The sequence below is a fragment of the Neophocaena asiaeorientalis genome, unplaced genomic scaffold (genome assembly GCF_003031525.2).
Source record: "Neophocaena asiaeorientalis asiaeorientalis breed wild unplaced genomic scaffold, Neophocaena_asiaeorientalis_V1.1 scaffold828, whole genome shotgun sequence".
NCBI lineage: Eukaryota > Metazoa > Chordata > Mammalia > Artiodactyla > Phocoenidae > Neophocaena > Neophocaena asiaeorientalis.
Window position 1 is genome coordinate 2,399,708 of NW_020175443.1, and position 20,728 is coordinate 2,420,435.

Consider the following 20,728-nt stretch of genomic DNA (forward strand, 5'->3'; position numbering starts at 1 on the left):
GTGTGTGTGTGTGTGTGTGTGTGTGTGTGTGTGTGTGTGTATGTGTGTGTGTACACATAACAGCTCTGTGAATTTTACAAATGTATAGATTCACATAACCACCCCCCCCACCACAAGCAGGACATGGAGTAGTTCCATCAGTGCAAAAAAACTCTCACACTACCCTTTAGAGTCACACTGTCCCCCCATCTCTAACCCCTGGCAGCCACTGGTCTGTCCTCCATCACTATACTGTTGTCTTTTCCAAATATCCTATAAGTGAAATCATACGATACGTAACCTTTCGAGGCTGCTTTCTTCCACTCAGCATAATGCCTTTGGGGTTCATCCAACTTGTCGCTGAAATCCACGGTTCATTCCTTTCCATTGCTGAGTAGTGTTCCATCATCAGCCATGTTTTTATTTTTTGTTTTTAACCTCAAGTTCAGTGTTCTTTAACCCAGGCCAGCTGCCTCTCGTACACAGCATCATTTCTGGGAGAGCTTATGAAGTGGAAAGAACCTTAGTTTTTTTTTTTTTTTTTTTTTTTTTGCGGTACGCGGGCCTCTCACTGTTGTGGCCTCTCCCGTTGCGGAGCACAGGCTCCGGACGCGCAGACTCAGCGGCCATGGCCCACGGGCCCAGCCGCTCTGTGGCATGTGGGATCTTCCCGGACCGGGGCACGAACCCATGTCCCCTGCATCGGCAGGTGGACTCAACCCCTGCGCCACCAAGGAAGCCCAGAACCTTGGTTTTGAAGTCAGTTAACTGGAGTTTGAATTCCAGCTGCAGTGCGATTTGGGATAAGTTACTTCACTTCTCTGAGACTTAGCTTCTTTTTCCATAAATTAGATGTGATGTTAGTTACAAGGAAATCCTTGAGCCGTTGATTGAGAATAAAATGAGATGCTATACGTAAACCGTCTCAAGGAGGCAGTGTGTTTTGAGTCCACAGCTATTTGGGACCTTCAGTTCAAGCAAAAAGCCATTTCCTGGCATTTCCTGATCCTGAGACCCCGTCTTCCCCAACTGCACTGATGGGCCCCCAGAGCCTGAGGCACAGCAGACGCAGCAGCATCTGATGGCCTGTCTCCTCCTCTATGCTTTAGAAAGGGGCCGCCATGAAAGGCTTGCAGATGGCTGGGCCCATCCCTACCCACTCCCTCGAGTCGACCGGCCCCCCGGTTGGGAAGAAGGGAACCTCAGCTCTGTCTGCCCTGCTGGAAATGGAAGCCACTCAGAAGTAAGTACCTGGTGGACAGAGACTCGTTCCCATCCCCCAGGCCCCAGTGCTGTGAAATGTGACTTCTGTCTACCAAGGAGCCAGTAACTGACAAAAAGACACATATGTGAAAAGAAAGCTAGGTTAATACCTGGTAAGTGTCGAATGTCATGAAGTAGGTCAGAAGTTAAAAACTTGCAGTCTGGGACTTGATTTGAACTACAGATACAGTTGGTTTGGTCCACAAGGTGGTTTTTTTTTGGTTGGTTGGTCTTTTGTTTGTTTTGTATTTTTAATAGACTTTCTTTTTTAGGGCAGTTTTAGGTTCAAGGCAAAATTGAATGGAAGGTACAGAGAGTTCCCATCTACACCCTGTCCCTGCACATTATCCACATCCCTCACTGAACCGTACATTTGTTACAATCGATGGACCTGCATTAACACATCGTAGTCACCCAAAGAGCACAGTTTATTTACATCAGGGTTCACTCTTGGTGTTGCACATTCTATGGGTTTAGACAAACTTATAATGACATGTAGCCACCGTTATAGAGTAGTTAACATTGCCCTAAAAACACAAAATACTTTTTAAATATTTGAGCCAAATTTTTTTCGTTTGAAGATTTCATATAAAAATCTTGATTTCTTAATGAATTCTTACATGAAAAAATATATAACATGGTTATATTGTATAAAAAATATAGATAATGTAATACGAAATTATATTATGGGTAATATGTAAAATCCAACTTTGCTCGAAGTGGTGGAGGCTCAGTTACCACTGGGTCCACGTTCAAGCCCAGCCACGATGGGCTGGCACTTTAGGTGGACTACTGCCCCTGGTTTACTGTAGAACCAGCACGCCGTCTGCTCTTGAACTTGTCTTGGCCCCTCAGACAAGGGCCACCTGACCAGCTTCTCTAGGCATTTGAGTGTGTGGTCCCTTTGTAAACAGTAGGTGCTGCAGCTCTTAGGACCCCCATGGGACCACATCTTGCTTTGGGAGGGCAGGGACAGTGTCACAGGAGGTAGGATTTAAGATGTCCTTGTAGAAAGGGATGCATTTATATGGGGGGTAGGGGGAGGACTTGGGGAAAAGGGGAAAACATTGCCACGAGCAGGTGGGACCTACTCTGGGAGGCCTTCCCTGCCCCCTCCAGCCTTCCAGGCAGATCAGATCCCTGCTGTACTTCCTGGTGTCTGTCTGGTGAGGGGGTCCGTGCCATGCCCACAGGAGCCCAAATATGTTAAGCTTTCAGAAGGTAACATGAGTGAGTCCGAGGCCCAGTGGGAGATGCAGTTGCAAAGACAGCATGGGAAATCGGATTCCAGGCTGTTCTTACACATTCTCATAGCAAGAGCGACTCTTTGAAAGTTTATTTTAATGGAAAATTTCAAACAGATTAAAAAAAAGTAGACTCGTGTAATAAATCCCTGTTTACCCATCACCCAGCTTCAATGATTATCAACTCACAGCCAATCTTGTTTCATTTATATCCTGCTTGCTCACATCTTCCTTTTTATTTCTTATGAAATCCCAGACATCACACCCCTTTGTCTATAATATTTCAGTGTGCATCTCTGAAAGATAAGTACTCCTAAAACAAAACTGTAATACCATAATTTACCTAAAAAGTCACAGCAGTTCCTTAATATCATGTAATATTCATTCAGCATTTTTGGCAGAAGTGGTGTTTGCAGAAATGGGTCCTGCGTACAGGAAGGCCTGGTGGGTGGGCCCAGGAGGCAGAGGCCTCACTAGTCCAGGCAAGAGGCAGAAGAGGCTAGAGGGTGAGGATGGGATGGAGAGGAAGGGATGCAGAGAGAGAAGGGAAGAGCGTGGCCATGGTGACAGGGGAGCAGATGAGAGGAGGAGAGCTGGGGTAGGTCGGGCTCATTACTGAGGGCGCTGGGGCCTCCAGAAAATACCTTTATCTGACCAAGGAAAGACCCCAGAACTCCACCTGGCAGGTTGTCCCTGTAGCTAATCACAGACCTTTCCTGCTGGAAAAAAGAACAAGGAACATATGTTGCTGGGAGGGGTGTGAAGTTGGGTGCAGGGGAATCTTATTTTAATGTGTCAGTGAGTCATCGTTCAGTGCACCCCAAGGAGCCTCTTTCTGCTCAGACTTGAAGAGGACAGGTACTTTGGGGTGGTAGTGTCCCTGGGTGTGTGTGGGGAACTCAGCTGACCCCACAGCAGGAGGCAGGACAGATGACCGCTCCTGGGTGATGTGGTGTGATTTCTCAGAGCCGGAGGCCGAGCAGAGGGAGCGAGACCTTTACATGACGTTTGCTCACACAGCATTTTTTACTTTGTGTTTTTCTTTATTGTTTTGCTACACCAAGCAGATCCAATTTTATTATTGAAAACTGTTATAGCCATACGAAGAAGAGTTTCAGAAGTTTCACCCGTAGTCCTGTCATCTTACCACGCGTGTCTGTTTCCTCCATTTCCCCTGGGTCTTTACCTGGAGACGTGCACCTGTTGTCAGGCTCTCGTGGGAGGCAGAGGTCCCAGGAGCGTGGCTGTGGGCAGTCTGGGCTGCAGGTGCCAGTCCGCAGCTCTGCGGCTCCTGTTAGATGGGGATAAACTGATGTCAGGGAGTCAGAGCGGGGAGAGAGCCCACGTAGCAATTGTCGCAGCCTCTGGGAAGAAGGTAGCGTGCCCCATGCGTGTTCTCACGTGTGGGCTTGCACAGTATAGTTAGTCCTTTTGTGACATCCCCTCTCCTGAACCGTGAGACAAGGAACCTCTGAGGGCAAGGACGGGTCCTACTTGTCTCTGAATCCCCGACTCCTAGTCCACGGGTCAGCACATAGATGGCAGCTCAGTACATGGGGGTTGTCATGTGCATCAGACGAGGGGACCCTGGGGGGCAACCGAGGCTTCCTGTCACCACCGTCCCAGCCACGGTCTAGGCCACAGCCCCCAGGAGGCGCAGGAGAGCGTCCCAGTGTGTGTTTGCGGATGAGGCCCAGAGGAACACACCACGATGTGGTACAGAGACAGTGCTCTGTACGTGGACCAGGCAGAGTCAGGCTCTTAGTCTGCTTTTCTTATATGAATTACACCTCAGAGTACCCAAGTGATTGGTGCAGGAGGCGTCTCTCTCCGATATTCCAGCTAATGGGTCCAGAAGGAGCACTGGAACATTACCACATGTGGGCTCTGATGCGCTCACGGACCTAGCAGAGATCACCAGTGACCGCTCACATTGCCAGATGCTGTGGGCCTCCATGTAGAAGCACACAACACACTGAGGAAGAATTACTGCCCCATCAAACCTAAATGTGCTCAAACCTCTAAATATAATTTCTAGTGCTCAGGAAGTATGGGGCGCAGAGGAACACGGTAAACAGTAAAGGGATATGATCAGCATATCCAGACTGTAAATTTACAGGACGAGTGAGCTACTTTCTTCCACAAATAAATTGCAGGGAGATGGAGGGATGAGTGGAGCTTTTAGCTTAAAGAATACTTGAGAGACGTAACTGACTGCATTGTAGGGATTTTAACTGAATCCTGTTTTGAACAAACACAGTAAAATCATTTTTAAAAAAAATTTATTTATTATATTTGGATCTTCGTTGCTGCATGTGGGCTTTCTCTAGTTGCAGTGCGTGGGCTTCTCATTGCGGTGGCTTCTCTTGTTGCAGAGCATGGGATCTAGGTGCACCGGCTTCAGTAGTTGTGGCTCGCGGGCTCTAGAATGCAGGCTCTGTAGTTGTGGCACACGTTGCTCTCTGGCATGTGGGATCTTCCTGGACCAGGGATTGAACCCGTGTCCCCTGCATTGGCAGGCAGATTCTTAGCCACTGAGCCATCAGGGAAGTCCTAAAATCTTTTAAAGATACAATATATACTGAAGTGTTTATAGATGAAGTAATAGCATGTGTGAGTTTTGCTTCCAAATAATCGGGTGGATAGGGATAGATGAAACAAGATTGGCTCTATCAATAAATAATTCTGGGGTCCAGGTAGATAAGAGTTCGATTACATTATCCTCCTTATTTTCATATGGGTTTGAAAATTTTCCATGACAAAAACCAAAAAGAGAGAGTGTAACAGGTTACTATGGAAACTGATTTTTAATCTCCGATATGAGGTTACTTCACCATCAGTAAGAGATGTGTCAGGATTTAAGATGAGGGAAATGTCACAAATTGGCTTCCCGGGGAAACGGATGGAGACAGAATTTAGTCGTGGGCTCAGCCCCCGTGGGAGGGAGGGGGCGGAAGGCGGAGGGGACAGAGGGAGAAGCTGAGATGCAGGAAAGCCCAGTGATGGCCTCGAGCAACTCCCTCAAGCCCTGGAGCTAGAGCCACATTTAGAGATGAGCCGGGTTGGACCAACAGGGCCAGGCCTTTACACCCCTTGGTGATGGTTCACTGTCCACAGGCAGCCCAGGGAGGGGCTCGGGCTCTGCAGCTGGGCCGTCTCTGGAGGGGGACAACATGCCCAGCTCCCGTGTCAGCAGGGCCACGGCAGAGGGTCTGGGTGGCGCCTCGAAGTTCCCACCATGAGAAGTGTGTGTTATGGTAACAATGAAGCACTTTAGACTGTAATGTGAGCCTCCTGGAACTTACCAAATAAAAATTCAGTGGTATATTAAAACAGTCTAATTTGGGGGTAGCATTTAAGTTACCATAGTTCATGGCTTATCTTAGTACGGAAAAAAAAATTAGGAAAATATATGTGAAAGTAGGCATTTATGGATACCAGAACTGAGATGGGAGGAGATGTCATAAGAAAACCATAGTTGTCTTGTGTCTGAGATAAATGCCTGTTAGATTAGTGTGTGGCATATTTTGGGGGGTGGGGAGGGCTCAAGTGTGTGCATTTGCAAGATTAACGGATCTTCAAAATGTATAAAGAGTCGACACATTTCACCCTGTTTAGTTAATGCGGAATGGTAACGCAGCCCTAACGTTCAGAATGTGCTTCTGCTGGTATATTTAATAAAAACTGAGAAAAAGTTTCTCCCAGAGAGTTAAAAAAAAATGGTGTTCATGGACAGAGTCACTCAAACCATGTCACTTGCCTTTTCAAAGTAATACATAAGCCCAGGTGCTGCCAAGAGGCTTTCAAAATTGAGCTGTTTTCTGATTTTCCGTGGCAGCTGGTGATTGTTCAGGACAATGAATGAAATTAAGGGCACCACGTAGGGCCTGAGGATTAACAAAGCGGAAGAGCATGTTTCGAAGGTGCTGGCAACAGAGCTGCCTTCGCTTCGTTGTGGTTAACGTGGGTCCTTCCCCAGGGGGCTCTGAGCAAGGACCGCCCTGTGTTTTCCCCCCTTGCAGGTGCCTGGGAGAACAGCAGGCGGCGGTGCATGGGGGCAAGAGCTCCGCACCCCCCGCCGAGAGCAGCGGCGTAGCCATGACTCCCACCTATGTGGACAGCCCACGAAAGGTAAAGGAGCCCCTCCGGCGGGCGGCTGGCGTGTGCGCTCAGGGACCCGGTATGGAGGGTAACGCAGCCCATGAGTCCAGGACTAAGTGTGCTGAGGATTTGGAGGAACCCTTTACAGCACTGCTATTTTGATGCAGGGACTTGCCTGCTCACGGTTGTAAGGACGCTAACTGCTAGATGAAAGCGGGTGTAAATCAGTCAAGCTAAACTCTATCTATCCGAGATCTGGCTCAAGCTGTGACACTGGCCTCTGGTTTTCTTTCAGCCCCATCTTCAGCCCTCCTGGTGGCGGGAGGGAGGTAGAAAATGACTGAAGCGGCTTCTGGGAGAGCTCACTGTTTGGTGAATGAAATTCCCATCAGTTTGCTTAGACTTCTAAGAAGTAGTCAGACGGGAGCATCCTGGGAGACGGAAACCAAAACCTGAGGCTTTGGCCTCTATACGGAATAGCAAGTACAGTAGAGGAGCTGAAAGCTCCACAGGTCAGGCTTGTTGTAGCTTTTAAGACCAATAGATGTGTCTCTGCCAACTCCTTCTCCTTGGAAATTCAGAATCTGATATCGTTCTGATGTGGCAGGGTGAGCTGGCCACACATTCTCTTACCTGGTCTCTCTCACTCGGAAATGAAGGAGATTCAATAGATGTATTTTATTTTTCAGCACTGTGGTCAACTTGTATATCCATCTGCATATTTATTTATTTTACTTTCACATCGTGAAAATTTCCCCATGTCATTATTTCTCCAAAGTTTGATTTTAAAAAATAACTATATAATATTTCATCATATGATTAGACCTTTGTTAATAACTTCATTTTTTGTTAAAAAAGGTGGTTTCAGATTTTTAAAAATAGTTTTTGGCAATCATTCCATAAGTTTGTATAGTTATTCTGCAGTGTATCAAAATTACAAGTAATACTGCAAACATCCTTGCACATAATTATTTGATCACATCTCTGATTGTTTCTACAGGGTAAGTTCCTAGAATTAGACTTCTAGGATGGAGGGATTAAAATCTGAGAAAAAGTAGCAACTGAGGCTGCAGGCAGTGTGTAGCATCCATAGGCCAGAGACAGCAAGCCTCAATAAATATTTTAGGCTTTGTGGGCTGAGAGGGAAGATCAAGGCTATTGTGTGGGCTCTTCTGTAACCATTTAAAATCTTAATGGTTCTCAGCTCACAGGCTGGAATAACCAGGTGACTGGATTAGGCTGTAGGCTGTCGTTTCCGCAAACCCAGCTCTAAGGCAGTGACTCTAGGTACAGTCTCAAGGATAGTCTGTGCGTCAAGAATGACCTGTTGGTGAAGAAAGTCTTTTCACCTGTCCTCACTCATGGGTACATCATCTCAGCAGCGTTAGCACCTCTGCTTCTGTATGTTCTGGCAGAGAAGGGACGCAAATAGAACGTGAGAACACACAAGTGCCTGTGTGCTGTTCACTAGCTGTTACGTCCACCCACTGCTGTCTTTGAGGATTAGAAACAGTGCGGGGGACAGTACTGAGAAGTACAGAAATTACAGAACCACAAGCATTATGGTTAAAATACACCAACAGCCAAATAGGAGATCGTGGTCTAGAACACTCCCTTCATCTTCCAGCTGGACACTGAAATCCATGTGGATAGCCATCGGTCTGCTGGGTGTAGATTCCCAAGTGGTCCAGGAGAAGCAGAGGTATTAGGAGATGGCCCAGCACTCTCCAGGCAGCAGCTGTGTCAGGATGCGTAGAGGGTACCCAAGTGTGCATCTCCGCAGACATGCATTTCCTCAGCTTGTTACTTGAGCTCGTAGTGGCTGATGGGCGTGGCAGCAGTCCTGGTAAAATGGACACCGAAATACTTCAGTGATTCTACTTTTAGAATTTAAAAAGTTTTAGGAAAGCAGGGACCTTCAGGTGTATCAAGTGGCATTTCCGAATTTCAGTGATAATAAAGCATAAAAAGTAAAAAGATTTTGAAGGGACAAGAGGACACTTCTTGACCTTAAGAAAGAGGGAGGGAGTGGGTCTTTGGAAAAGTTCTCTCTGTCATTTATGTTTCAAGTACACGGCAGCTTGAACCCCACAAGAATAGGGTGGGGAGGGGAAGGCTGCTTCAGGAGCCCCTCCCGGGGACTGCATATGATTTTGTTACACAACCAGTGGGGGAGAAGGTATTGCTGCTCCTGTGTCCCCAGGTTGCTCAGAAAATTAAACAAGAACTTTTCCTGCATAATGTATCCAAAATACCATCACTTTCAATATATGATCTATATAGAAAATAAAAAACAAAAAACAAAAAACTTCTCCTGCAGTGAATCCTCTTCTCCCATCTGGCTGCCATGTTACAGGCGGAAACGCAAACGTCAGGCCTCCGTGCGTCTCCCAGAGGCCTCCTGGTCACCCAGCCAGGCGGGAGGCCAGGACGCTGCCCCCAATCCCGCCCCATGCGCCCCTCTGCAAGCTGCCCTGCAGCCTTCTCCTCCCTTCGGCATAGGTCTGAGGATGTTCAGAGCTATGTGGGAGGACGCAAGCAGCCAAGCCAGGCTCTGATGAGATCTGAGGCGCTTGGACACACCTTCTCCCCCAGGTGCTGGCTCCCACCCCACTGGGATATTCTGCCCAGGAAGGTGTGAGTTTCTGCTAATGCTTTGCATTTGGATATTTTCCTCCTGGGTGGATCTCTCTTTCTCTCTCTCTCTCCCTCTCTTTTTTTTTTTCCCTTTCCCCTCATGTGCCCTTCTTTCTCTCCTTCCCTCCTTGTTTTTGTTTTTTGCTCTCGTCCCCCCCTCCTTCCCCGATGGTTCGCTGCTGGGCCACGTTCCGTCCCTCTGCCCCCTCGCACCTGCTGCCGCTTCCTGCCGCTCTGACCTCAGGACGGGGCCTTCTTTATGGAGTTTGTCCGCAGCCCACGCACAGCATCGTCCACCTTCTACCCGCAGGTCAGTCCAACCCCAGGGCCCCGAGGCCCGTGCATGCCTGTCCGTCGCAGAAGCCGCGACCTGGCCTTCAGCTCGGCTCTGAACGCGTGGAATTGGGCCGAAGCCGAGTTTGAGGGGCAGTTGAAACTGAATTCAGTCTCAGAGGTGCATTTCCTTTCTTGGTGTTTGTGGTGACACAGGGGGATGAGGAGATTAACGTCAGAAAACACGCTGGCACGTGTGGCTTAATGTGTTCCCGTCTTTGTCATGTGTTGCCACTGACTCTTGGCCACGGGGCAGCATCTTCCTATTTAGGTGTTTTTGGCCATATGACATAAGCAACATGATACATGCTGACTTAAGGACAGAACTCTTATTTTTTTCTTCCTAGTACAAGCAGATAAATTTATAGCAGTGCGGCAGGAAGTGGTGAAAAACAGAGCAAGCAATTACTACCAGGCATGTGCTTTGTCATAGACTGAGGGTGTGCGTCCCTGGGCAGCTTGCCTCTGGACTGTCCTGAACTCGCGTGTCACATAAAGGGTTTGGACCCATCTCAAGGGGCTTCCAAGCCTTAAAACTCTTCACTTACTATGTGCCAGGCTCATGGTATTATTTCATCTCATCCTCACAGCGTAGCCTATGAGTTAAGCAGAAGTTTTATCCCAGTTCTACAGATGGAGAAATTGAGGGCCAAAGAACTTGTGCTTCACACAGTACAGGGTTGAGCTGGGATTTAAATCAAGACCAAGATGCTTGATTCATTACCCCCACCCCATAATTAGCATCGGTCATTGCTGTGCTGACAGATCTTGGTGAAGAGAACCTGGGCTCCCTGCCCTTTATTGAGGCCCCTGAGTATATGTGATTGACCTGGTCACAGAGATTTGAAAGGGAGGAGAGGGTTTATGTAGAGCACGGCAGGCTCAGGAGGACAGATGTGGGAGGTTCGGGGCAAAGGTTTAGGAACCCTTATTTGGTGGAAGTGAGAAAACCAACATGGATTGAGGACCTGCTCCGCCAGCTACTGTGCAAAGGGCTTTGCAAACAGCCTGTGAGTCCATGAGGTACATGTATTATCACCCCATTTTCCAGATGAAGAAACTGAGGCTTAAGTATGTTGCCTGGTCAAAGGGCCCGGAACTAGCAAGTGGCAGAGCCCCTCCACTGTTCTGTAGTTCACACTGGTGTCTTCCCTTTCTTGGGAGGCCAGAGGGCATCTTGGATCTGTGCTGGGCTCTTCCCAGTGAAAGCGTGACCCTGGGCAGGTCCCCATTGGGGCCTCTGAGTCCTAATCCAGCAATCACCATCCGTAGGAGGCAACCTGTCCTTGTGGATTAAAACAGACTCCGGTTGGAGTTTTTAACCTTTTACTTTTTAACAATAGACCCTCTTGTGAAAAGCTTCAGACTTAGATTAGAACTTAACCTAAGAAAAATCAACAGAGCGGGAGAGAATTGTTTTATACATCCTATAATACTCCACACAGGTTCACGTGGTGGAATTCACTGGAAGAACAGAAGTGGATAAGTTCCTGGAATTGGAAACAGCAAACAGAGATGAGGAGTTTATGTTACCCACCATTAAAAAAAAAACGATCCCATGTAAGATGTAGTAAGGGAGCGCTCTGTACTGACATGAAATTAAATTGAGCTGTGCTGAGTGCCGTGGGAGATACAGGGATGAACACGACACCCTGTGGATGTTGCTTGTTTGATGTCTGTTCCCCCCTCCTCACCCCCAGAGGGTGAGCACCATGAGGGCAGGGGAAGTTTGTTTTTTGGGGTTTTTTTTTGTTTGTTTCTTTTTCAAATTCTTTTCCCATATAGGTTGTTACATAATATTGAGCAGAGTTCCCTGTGCTATTCAATAGGTCCTTGTTGGTTATCTATTTTAAATATAACAGTGTGTACATGTCAGTCGCAAACTTCAGGGGAGGGTTTTGATGAGGGGTGATATTCCTTCCTTCTCTGATGATATAAACCTTGGAAAACATCCTGGCTGTGGGACTGGGGTTATTCTCCAGCTCTGCAAGGTATATGGGATTCTGTCATGAGTGCTTTTACAAGGCCTCTCTGTGCCCGGATGGTGCTGGGTGGCTGGAGGCCAGGAGCCCTGCTTAACCCACCTCGTCTCCAGGTGGGACACTGGCCTCAATGCACAGCTGAGGGCTGGGCTGGCGGGTCCTGCTGTGTCCTGGTGGCTGGTTGTCCTCCAGCAGGAGCAAGCAGGGCTCTGACAGGCATGGGGTTGGGGGCCATGCGGGCACGTGTTGTGGTTGATGCTCATCTCAGAGGCGTCCTTGGGAAAGGCCCCTCCCTCAGCTTCTCCCACAGCTTTGGGCCTGTGGGAAGGTGGGAGGAGAAGGGGTTGGTGTTGCTGCTGACGGTTGTTGGTTTGTTTGTTTAATTAACTAAATGCCAAACTTTATTTGGATTTCACTGGTTTTTCTGTGAACGTCCTCTCTGTTCCAGGGTCCAATCCGGGGCACCATGTTGCATTTAGCTGCCATGTCTCCCCAGTCTCCTCTGGTCTGTGACATTTTCTCAGTCTTTTCTTGTTATTTGGGTTGGGTTTTTTTTTTTTTTTTTTAATGACCTTGATGGTCTGGAGGAGTCCTGGCCAGATATCCTGTAGAAAGTCTCCAAATCTGGGTTGGTTTGATGTTTTTCTCATGGCGAGACGGGAGTTATAGGTTTTTGAAAAGAATCCTCAGAGGTGAAGTACCCATCTCATCACATCCCATGGAGGTCCACAAGGTCCACACAACATCATTGGTGACGTGAACCGTCATCGCTTGGTGACGTGGTACTTGCCAGCTGTCTCCACTGTGAAGCTGCTGTTTCCCCTTTCTATACTCTGGAAGCAGGTCACTAAATCTAGCTCACTCCAAAGAGGAGACAGGAGATTAAACTCACCTCTGGAAGGTCCCATCTGCACAGGTTTAATAGGGTCCTTCTGTAAGGAAGGTTTTGAATGAGGTTCCTAAGACAAAACCCATCCCAGACCAAGCACCTCCCTCTGATTGGCTCTTTTCAGCTCTCCGTGTGAGACAACGGCGGTTCTGTCCATCTCTTTGTCTGTCTTTTTCCCACTGGTCTTATTCCAAAAAGTTTCTTCGGGTGGATTATGGAAATAAATGCAACCTCCAGAATAAAAACGTGACTAGATGGGGAAATTCAGGAAAAGAAAAAATAAGACAGGACATCCTACGAGGTCTTATAACGTACTTAGAGTTTCCTGCTAAATTCAGCTCTGCACTTCCTGGTAGCCAAAGAAAAGTGGGAAACATCTGTTCCAGGATTCAGAGTGGTCATGAGATAAAGACAAACCAGTTGTTGGGGAGAAGCATAACTTTTCCTGGTATTAAGATCTGAGCAAAATGCCTTTCTCTGTGGCCTCTTTTTTATTTTTTTATTTTTTAAATATTCGTTTATATAGGCTGCACTGGGTCTTAGTTGTGGCACACAGGATCTTCACTGAGGCATGTTTAGTTGCAGCATGCAGGCTCTTAGTTGTGGCATGCATGTGGGATCTAGTTCCCCGACCAGGGATTGAACCTGGGCCCCCTGCATTGGGAGTGCAGAGTCTTACCCACTGGACCACCAGAGGAGTCCCATCTGAGCAGCCTCTTGAAAGATGGACGTTGTGTGATATGGAGCAGGGGAGGGGCAGATCTGGCCCACCATCTGCTTTTGTCAATAAAGTTTTATCAGGACAAAGCCACACCCCTTCATTTACATCATTGATGGCTGCTTTTGTGCTTTTTCACTTATACAGAAACTGTATAAGTTTCAACAGGCTTTATAGCCCACAAAGCCTAAAATAATTACCATCTGGTCCTTGACAGAAAATATTTGCCAATTTCTGATTTAGAGGATAATTCTTAACCACTTCCTGGCTCAGGCTGGTGGGGCAATTCTCAGGGGCAGTAGACGAGAGATGACCCCACCAGAGAGGCAGCACCTAGAGGCTTCTGTGCCTGAGAACTGAGTCTAGTCCCCTCCGTTAGCTTCTCACTTAATTTTTCGGTGTAGCATCTATTCCTAAGTCTTACTGGTTGGGGGCAGGTGGTGGCTGGTAATTGCAAGCTGCTTCTTGCTGCATTTCTCAGTATTTAGGGTGCTGGCAAAGACTTATTGGTCCTTTTTTTTTTGGCAGTTCATTGAACCTGATGTAGGAGAGCAAATTGGTTCTTTTAGAACCAGGGGTGATTTTGTCTCCTAGGGGACGATTGGTAATACCTGGAAACATTTTTATTTGTCACAGCTGGAGCAGAGGGCGATGATAAGGGGTTCATTACTAGCATCTGGTGAGTAGGAGCCAGGGAGCTGCTCAGCACCCGAGGACGCACAGGACAGTCCCCACAACAAAGGCTTATCTGGCCCCGAACGGCGATAATGCCGTGGTTGAGATGCCCTGTTTTATTTATTTTATTATTATTATTTTTTACTGTTTATTTATTTGGTTGAGCTGTGTCTTAGTTGCAGCAGGTGGGTTCCTTACTTGTGGTTCTCCAGGTCCTTAGTTGTGGCATGTGAACTCTTAGTTGCAGCATGCATGTGGGATCTAGTTCCCTGGCTAGGGATCAAACCCGGGGCCCCTGCATTGGGAGTGTGGAGTCTTAACCACTGCGCCACCAGGGAAGTCCCGAGATACCCTGTTTTAGAAGGAGTGATTTTTCTATCATCCAATAGAGTATCTGATAATATAAGGCTCCATTCTGGAAGTACTCGAGAACCCCATGTAAGAGGGACTAGGAGTCTTAGATTTTTCCAGAAGTGCTCTGGAAGGCTTGCTGTTCTCTCCAGATTTTTGCTGTGGGGTGCAGCCTCTCTAGGTGGGCAGGTCATAGTCCTGCCCTCCAGGCCGTTTAAAGGGAATGAGACAGATAGAAAACCATGACGTGAAGCAAAACCTGGCAGCTCCCAGGCAGGGGTCAGAGACCCAAAGTAGAGAGACAGTTTCTGTTTGGGGATGGGGGCAGAGTGAGTCAGGGAATGTTTCACTAAGGGAGCAGCATTTGAAACACAGCGTTTGTAGCCTGTGGTGGTGGGGAAGGGGCGTCCCAGGTTGGTGGGGCACACAGACAGTTTTAAACACACAGGGTTGACTCGGCTGGAAACAGAGCCGTGGGTGAGCGTGGATGGGGCAGTTTGAGCCAGAGCTCCGGTGCCGCGAGTCGGTTCTCAGTTTGGTAGCTCGTGGGGAGGCTTGAAAGATTTCAGAGTAACGGAGTGATGGGATTGGAGCTATCCTTTAGGAAGATGAAGCTGGAGTGCTCACAGGTAGGGTGTGTGTGAGGTGGGGGGTCAGTGGGAGCCAGGCAGTGGGGCAGGCATGCCTGAGGGGTCGTGGGAGTTAGCAGAGGGGAGGCCACAGGACGAGGCCTCTAGAGGTGAAGCTGGAGAAGGGAGCTTCAGATGCACCTGAGCTGTGAACCTGGGCAAATGGGAAGACTGATTGCACCTGCGACAGGTGCGAGTGAGGAAGACTGGGGGCCAGGAGAGCTGCTTGTCTCTAACCGTGCTCTCTCCCTTCTCCCAGCCCTGAGGAATGATGTTGACTCTTTACTCCCTTGGTGGGGGTTTTCTTTAGTGTAAATCTTGTGGTTTGAGTCAGGTCCTGGTCCCAGGGGTTCACTGTGCACCTTGGCCTCCCGTGGCCTCAGTTTGGGGCACAGGAATACCCCCCCCAACACTGGCTCCGATAGAAGGGGGCACACGCCAGCAGGGTGGTCCCTGGACTCCTTTAGCTCCTCAACCAGGGACTAGTGGGGACTGGGAATGAGAGGAATAGGTAGGACCGTGCATGTGAATAGCCTGAAAGATTTTTTTTTTCCCTTTGGTGTTAACTTTTAAATCTCCTACAGGTGTCTGTGGACCAGACGGCCACCCCGATGTCGGACAGCACCAGTCTGGGGGTGAGCACAGGCCAGTCCGTGGACAGAGGCAACAGCCAGACCTTTGGGAACTCGCAGAGCTCAGCGGAACAGGGCTTCCCCTCTGCAAACTCCAGTGACAGCAGGTGAGACTCAGAAAGGCCAAACTCATGCTCCTGGGCAGTGAGGCTGGTCTGACCTCAAAGGCTGCAGAGGCCGAGGGTCCGGATCCCAGGCCCAAGGTCTGACTCGGCCATAAGTTATATCTGGGAGCCCAGACAGTCAGTCCTCACCAGCACCTTTCGACAGGGCTAGCGGTCAGTGCCCTGCCTTCCTCACAGGACAGCTAAGAGGTTGCCGCAGAGACACAGAGAAGCATCAGGCACTGTGCAGGAGTGGGCTTTGGGAAGGGGGCCCAGAGCGAACCCGTCCTGCTGCACGGGCGCCCGTGGCCCGATGCCTTGCCTATGTCAGGTGCAGTCAGTCCACGCCACCCGAGGAAATGGATGAACAGTGAATGGGTCGATTATCGTGCCCAATGTGGCTCTTTTCTCTTCTTTCTTTCTTTTTTATTTTGGCCGCGCTGTGTGGGATGTGGGATTTTAGTTGCCTAACCAGGTATGGAAACCGTGCCCCCTGCAGTGGAAGCGGAGTCCTAACCACTCGACTGCCAGGGAAGTCCCTCCGTGGCTCTTTTCTTGTTCCTGAATAACCAGGGGGAAAAGAAGCTGCTTGGAGCTCATTTGCTGGAGGAAGTGCCCAGCTTTTAATGCCGTTGTCAAATCTGAGAAACTTCTTTTTTATCTCCTTCCCAGCTGCGTTTGGTTTATCGTAATTCTGTCCAGTCTGCTCTTGTTCCCTCACTGCACTGACTGAGTGGTCCTCAGCTAAATGGTCTAAGAGACATGACTTTGGACCTTTCACCTGAGCGCAGAAGGTCATCTGAGGCAGCTCACCTGGCTGGTCCCCATCAGCGGCCACGCAGTTTCCTTTGCATGTCACACATCCGGTGCTGGATTTACCTGCATCTCGTCTATACTGGCTGGTAGAGGTGGTCAGTTTGGAGGCGGCCGCAGGCCTGGCCTTGTCTGGCCTCTGTATTCTCCCCAGGCCCACGTCCCTGCCAAGTCTGGCAGACGCTTCGGCTCCGGCAGCCCAGGGCACAGGAAAGGCGTGCACTTCTCTGCTTCCTCGTTGCTCACGTGGCAGGTTCTCTTCTGCTTTTGGAAGAGGAACTGGGAATGTTTAGGCTGGAGATGAGAAGGCCAAAAACAACACGAATCAGGACCAATGACTGAATTACAGAGAACACACTCCATCTCACGATAAAGAGCTCCCAAGCAGCTGGTTCTGCCACTGAAGATGTTCACACAATGGAGCGGCCTCTGTCCAGACTCTTGTCGCGAGGACTCAGGCATTAGTTCACTTCCAGGGTCTTTAAAGTCTTCTTTAACCCTGAGATTCTGAAATGCTCCAGTGGGTCCTGGAACTGCCTCGTAGGAAGAGGAGGCTGGGACTGAGGAATGGGAGGGGTTTAAGGAGCTTCCGGATAAGCCCCAGGTTTGGTGTGATGGGTGGCCCTGTGTGTCCCATGCCCAGTAATCTGGGCTCGGTCGCTGAGTATTAAGCATGTTTAAGGGACCATAGTACCATCGAGGAAGAACTCGGGCAGCAGGTGACGGAAAGATCTGGGCGCTGGAGCAGACAGACGGGATTCAAATGTTGACCCTGACGCTTCCCAGCTCTGACCTTCACCAGCTCCTTTTACATCTCCAAGTTCCAAAGGGTGGATGTTACTGTTACTGTGTTTAGTATGGTCTACAATTTTGGACTTTGTGGGTGTCAGTCCCATGCACAGTATTTTACATACACTAACCTCACAGCAACCCTGGAAGACAGGAACAGTATCATCCCCAGTTTTCAGATGGGGAAACTTAGGCCAAGAAAAACCAGAGGCCCTCCAGCTGATGGTGATGATCCTGGGATTCTGCCCCCTGTGTTCTGACCATGTTACCTAGCGTTCTTTGGTGAGATTAAATGATGTGATGTGTGAAAGGCCCAGAGCATTCTTCTAGAGAGATTTCTTGGAAGGGGTCAAGCCTGACATATTATTCAGAGGGGAGATGCTTATTAAAGGAAGCAAGTTTGGACACAAAACCACTTTGAATCCTTTTTTTTTAAAAATGTATACACGTTGGAAGCAGGAACCCCCCTGTGATATATCTCCAGGATGTAACCATCCAGAATTTGCTTGAATGCCTTCAGTGTCCATATCAGCCTGGTTTCCAGCTCTGTAAGAAGCAAAGCAAGAGGGTCAAGACTCGGGAATTTCACTCTGCTTCTCTGTGTTACAGCTCTCAGCAGTTGGCGGCCAGCTCCTTGACGTCCTCCTCCACCCTGGTGGAGATCCTGGAGGCCATGAAGCACCCTTCGTAAGTGGCTTCTCTCATGAATGAGTGCAGGGGTGGGAGGATCCCGTGGCCCAAGCTGGGGTGGTGCTCAGGCAGCGTGGTTTGGTGGGTGTATACCTGACTACTGCTCAGCAGCTGTGAGACCTTGGGTGAGTTACTTGACTTCTCTGAGCCTCTGTTACCTTGTTTGTAAAGTGGGATTATAATGGTTGATTCACAGGATCGATGTGAGGATTGAATGAAATAATCATGTAAATTACCCAGTGTAACGCCGGACAAGCATAGGTGTTCTCTGAAGGCCAGGTTCTCTCCTCCCCCTTCTCCTTTTCCCCTGTAACACCTTCTTTTGTCCTGTCGCAGGGACTTCTCTGAGTCTAGGATTAATGTGGAGAAATTGAGCTGTGGGGATCCTCACTTCAGATATCAAATGCTTTAGTGGGGGTCCCTTCTTTTTTACCTTCTCTTTCTGCTTGTTGCCGCCTTGGAACTCAGGACAGGAGTCCAGCTGCTCCCGGAGCAGAAGGGCCTCTCACCGTGCTGCTTCATCAGTGCAGAGGTGGTGCACTGGCTGGTGAGCAACGTGGATGGGGTGCAGACGCAGGCCATGGCCATCGACATCATGCAGGTGAGACCACAGAGCGGGGGCCCTCGCCAGTAACGAGGTCGCCAGGTGGAGTAAGAGTCTGTTTTTAGTCAGTGTGAGGCCTGTCTGGGATCAATGAATCATAGAGCAGGTCTTGGTTCGAAAGGCGCTACTTTACCTTGACTTAAACATCGGGCATAATCTGCCACCGGAACTGAAATGTTTTGGGCAGAATCTGTGCTTTTGAACCTTGGGGGAGTCTCTGTGAAGGATCCCCAGGCAGCGCCCTCCCTCTGCCTCAGCATCTTCCTGGCACCCTGCGCGTCCTCTGTCGAGCACTGGGCACAGCAGAGTGGGGTCCACACCTCATTCGTCCTCTGCCCTGACCAGGCCCCCCGAGCGCAGGCCATCCCTTACTGTGCGTTTCCACGTCACCAGTGCCCGCCGTGTTGCTTGGCACATGGTAGGCACTGAGCAAGCACTCGCTGAATTTAATGACACTGTTCTGAACTGGAATTAAACTCGAGAGAAGGGGAAAGGGAGAGGTCGGTTCACACCGTACTGTCCACACAGAGGCCCCCATGGGGAATCCGTGCTGTTTGATCAATACTTGTCTCTATAATAAAATTATTAAAAACATGCATGAGAATTACATTTCGCTAACCATTTATTTCTGGAGAGAGAGGAAGGGGAGTGAGACATGGGAGACTCCACAGAGATTTTTTAATTTTAATTTTATTTTATTTGGCCGCACTGCACAGCTTGTGGGATCTTAGTTCCCCGACCAGGGATCGAACCCACACCCTCGGCAGTGAAAGTCCTGACCACTGGACTGCCAGGGAATTCCCGAGATTTTTTTTTTTTTTAAACAAAAATCTCTGAAGTCTGTATAGCAAAAAGTTAAATTAGTTGAATTTAGCTGATGGCATGACCTGGATTTTCTTTATACTTTTCTGTATGTTTGAAATATCTGATGATACTGTATTATGCATTTGCATTTTATTTTTATTATTTTTACTTGTTGACAGTTTGCTTTATTTATTTATTTATGGCTGTGTTGGGTCTTCGTTTCCATGCGAGGGCTTTCTCTAGTTGTGGCAAGTGGGGGCCACTCTTCATCGCGGTGCGCGGGCCTCTCACTATCGCGGCCTCTCTTGTTGCGGAGCACAGGCTCCTGACGCGCAGGCTCAGTAATTGTGGCTCATGGGCCCAGTTGCTCCACGGCATGTGGGATCTTCCCAGACCAGGGCCCGAACCCGTGTCCCCTGCATTGGCAAGCAGATTCTCAACCACTGCGCCACCAGGGAAGCCCGCATTTGCATTTTATAATATAATTTACGCCAGGCACAGCGTTTAACACAGCGCAGTCGTCACCGCTAATGGGGGTGGAGAGTGGGGTTTGAGGGCTGCACCTCTGAGATGTTCCCCTGCAGGAATTTCAGAGCTTCGTTGTCTCTCCTTCTAGAAAATGCTGGAAGAGCAGCTCATCACACACGCCTCTGGTGAAGTCTGGCGGACCTTCATATATGGCTTCTATTTCTACAAGATAGTGATGGACAGAGAGCCTGAGCGAGGTGAGGCGAACTGTTGCCCGTGGGGCAGGTGTTTCCTGGTGACGTGCTCCATTAAATGACGGTGCTTCTTGGGCTCCTCACGTGATGCTGTCCCCTAAGCTGATGGATCCGTCAGCCTCCTTGAGCATCTGTACTTACTTTGAGCATCACCAGAGTGACAAAGGGTTTCTTAAAGCCACAGTACATTCTTGGTGAGCACAGTGTGGATGGAAGATAAGCCTAAAAGAGGCTGAGGGAAATGATAAGGAAATGCCCGCGGCTCATTTGCTGGTCTCTGTCTTTACTCACAGCGCCCCCGACCCCCACCCAGTGCAGGTGGGTCTGAGTATAACATGACAGCTCTCATCTAACTGAGAGCACTTTTTACTTGCTGGGACTTCAGACTCCATCTCTTCCCCCAGGATGACTAGCAAGCTTTCCAAGATAAATTTCAAGTATTTTGTTTTTTAATGAATAAAAGGAATTCCCAGAAGGGGAGCAATTTCCAGCCTGGTCAGAGCTGCAGGCACCCAGGGTTCCGACCAGCATCTCCAGTCCCTCCTGAGCACACAGGGACCTTGGAGGGGAGTGACTCCTACCCTGCAGACAGACGGCTTCTCTACCTCTGGGCTTTGGGAATACTCCATCAGATGAAGTGGCTGGTGCCACTCACTGGCGCTCTTATCCAAGCATGTATTGGAAGTGGATCCGTCTAGGTTTTTTCCTCGTAGACACCAAGTGTGTCCATCACTCCTCTTCCCTTAAATTCTGAGTTTGACCAGTAGAC

The 20,728-nt window shown here is 49.0% G+C and overlaps 1 protein-coding gene across 4 annotated transcripts in view; it reads left to right on the forward strand.

Moving 5' to 3' along the window:
- The window catches only part of DEPDC5 (DEP domain containing 5, GATOR1 subcomplex subunit), a 92,573-nt gene that overhangs the window by 56,839 nt on the left and 15,006 nt on the right, over window positions 1-20,728 (forward strand). The window contains exons 31-37 of one of the 4 annotated variants that reach the window (XM_024768002.1): window positions 1,089-1,222; window positions 6,509-6,617; window positions 9,469-9,678; window positions 15,386-15,540; window positions 17,749-17,826; window positions 18,298-18,430; window positions 19,854-19,962. In XM_024768002.1, the coding sequence (XP_024623770.1) occupies window positions 1,089-1,222; window positions 6,509-6,617; window positions 9,469-9,678; window positions 15,386-15,540; window positions 17,749-17,826; window positions 18,298-18,430; window positions 19,854-19,962 (928 nt within the window). Of the gene's footprint in view, window positions 1-1,088; window positions 1,223-6,508; window positions 6,618-9,089; window positions 9,150-9,468; window positions 9,679-15,385; window positions 15,541-17,748; window positions 17,827-18,297; window positions 18,431-19,853; window positions 19,963-20,728 lie in introns of those variants that run through there. The other 3 variants (XM_024768003.1, XM_024768004.1, XM_024768005.1) reach the window with 3 other exon arrangements.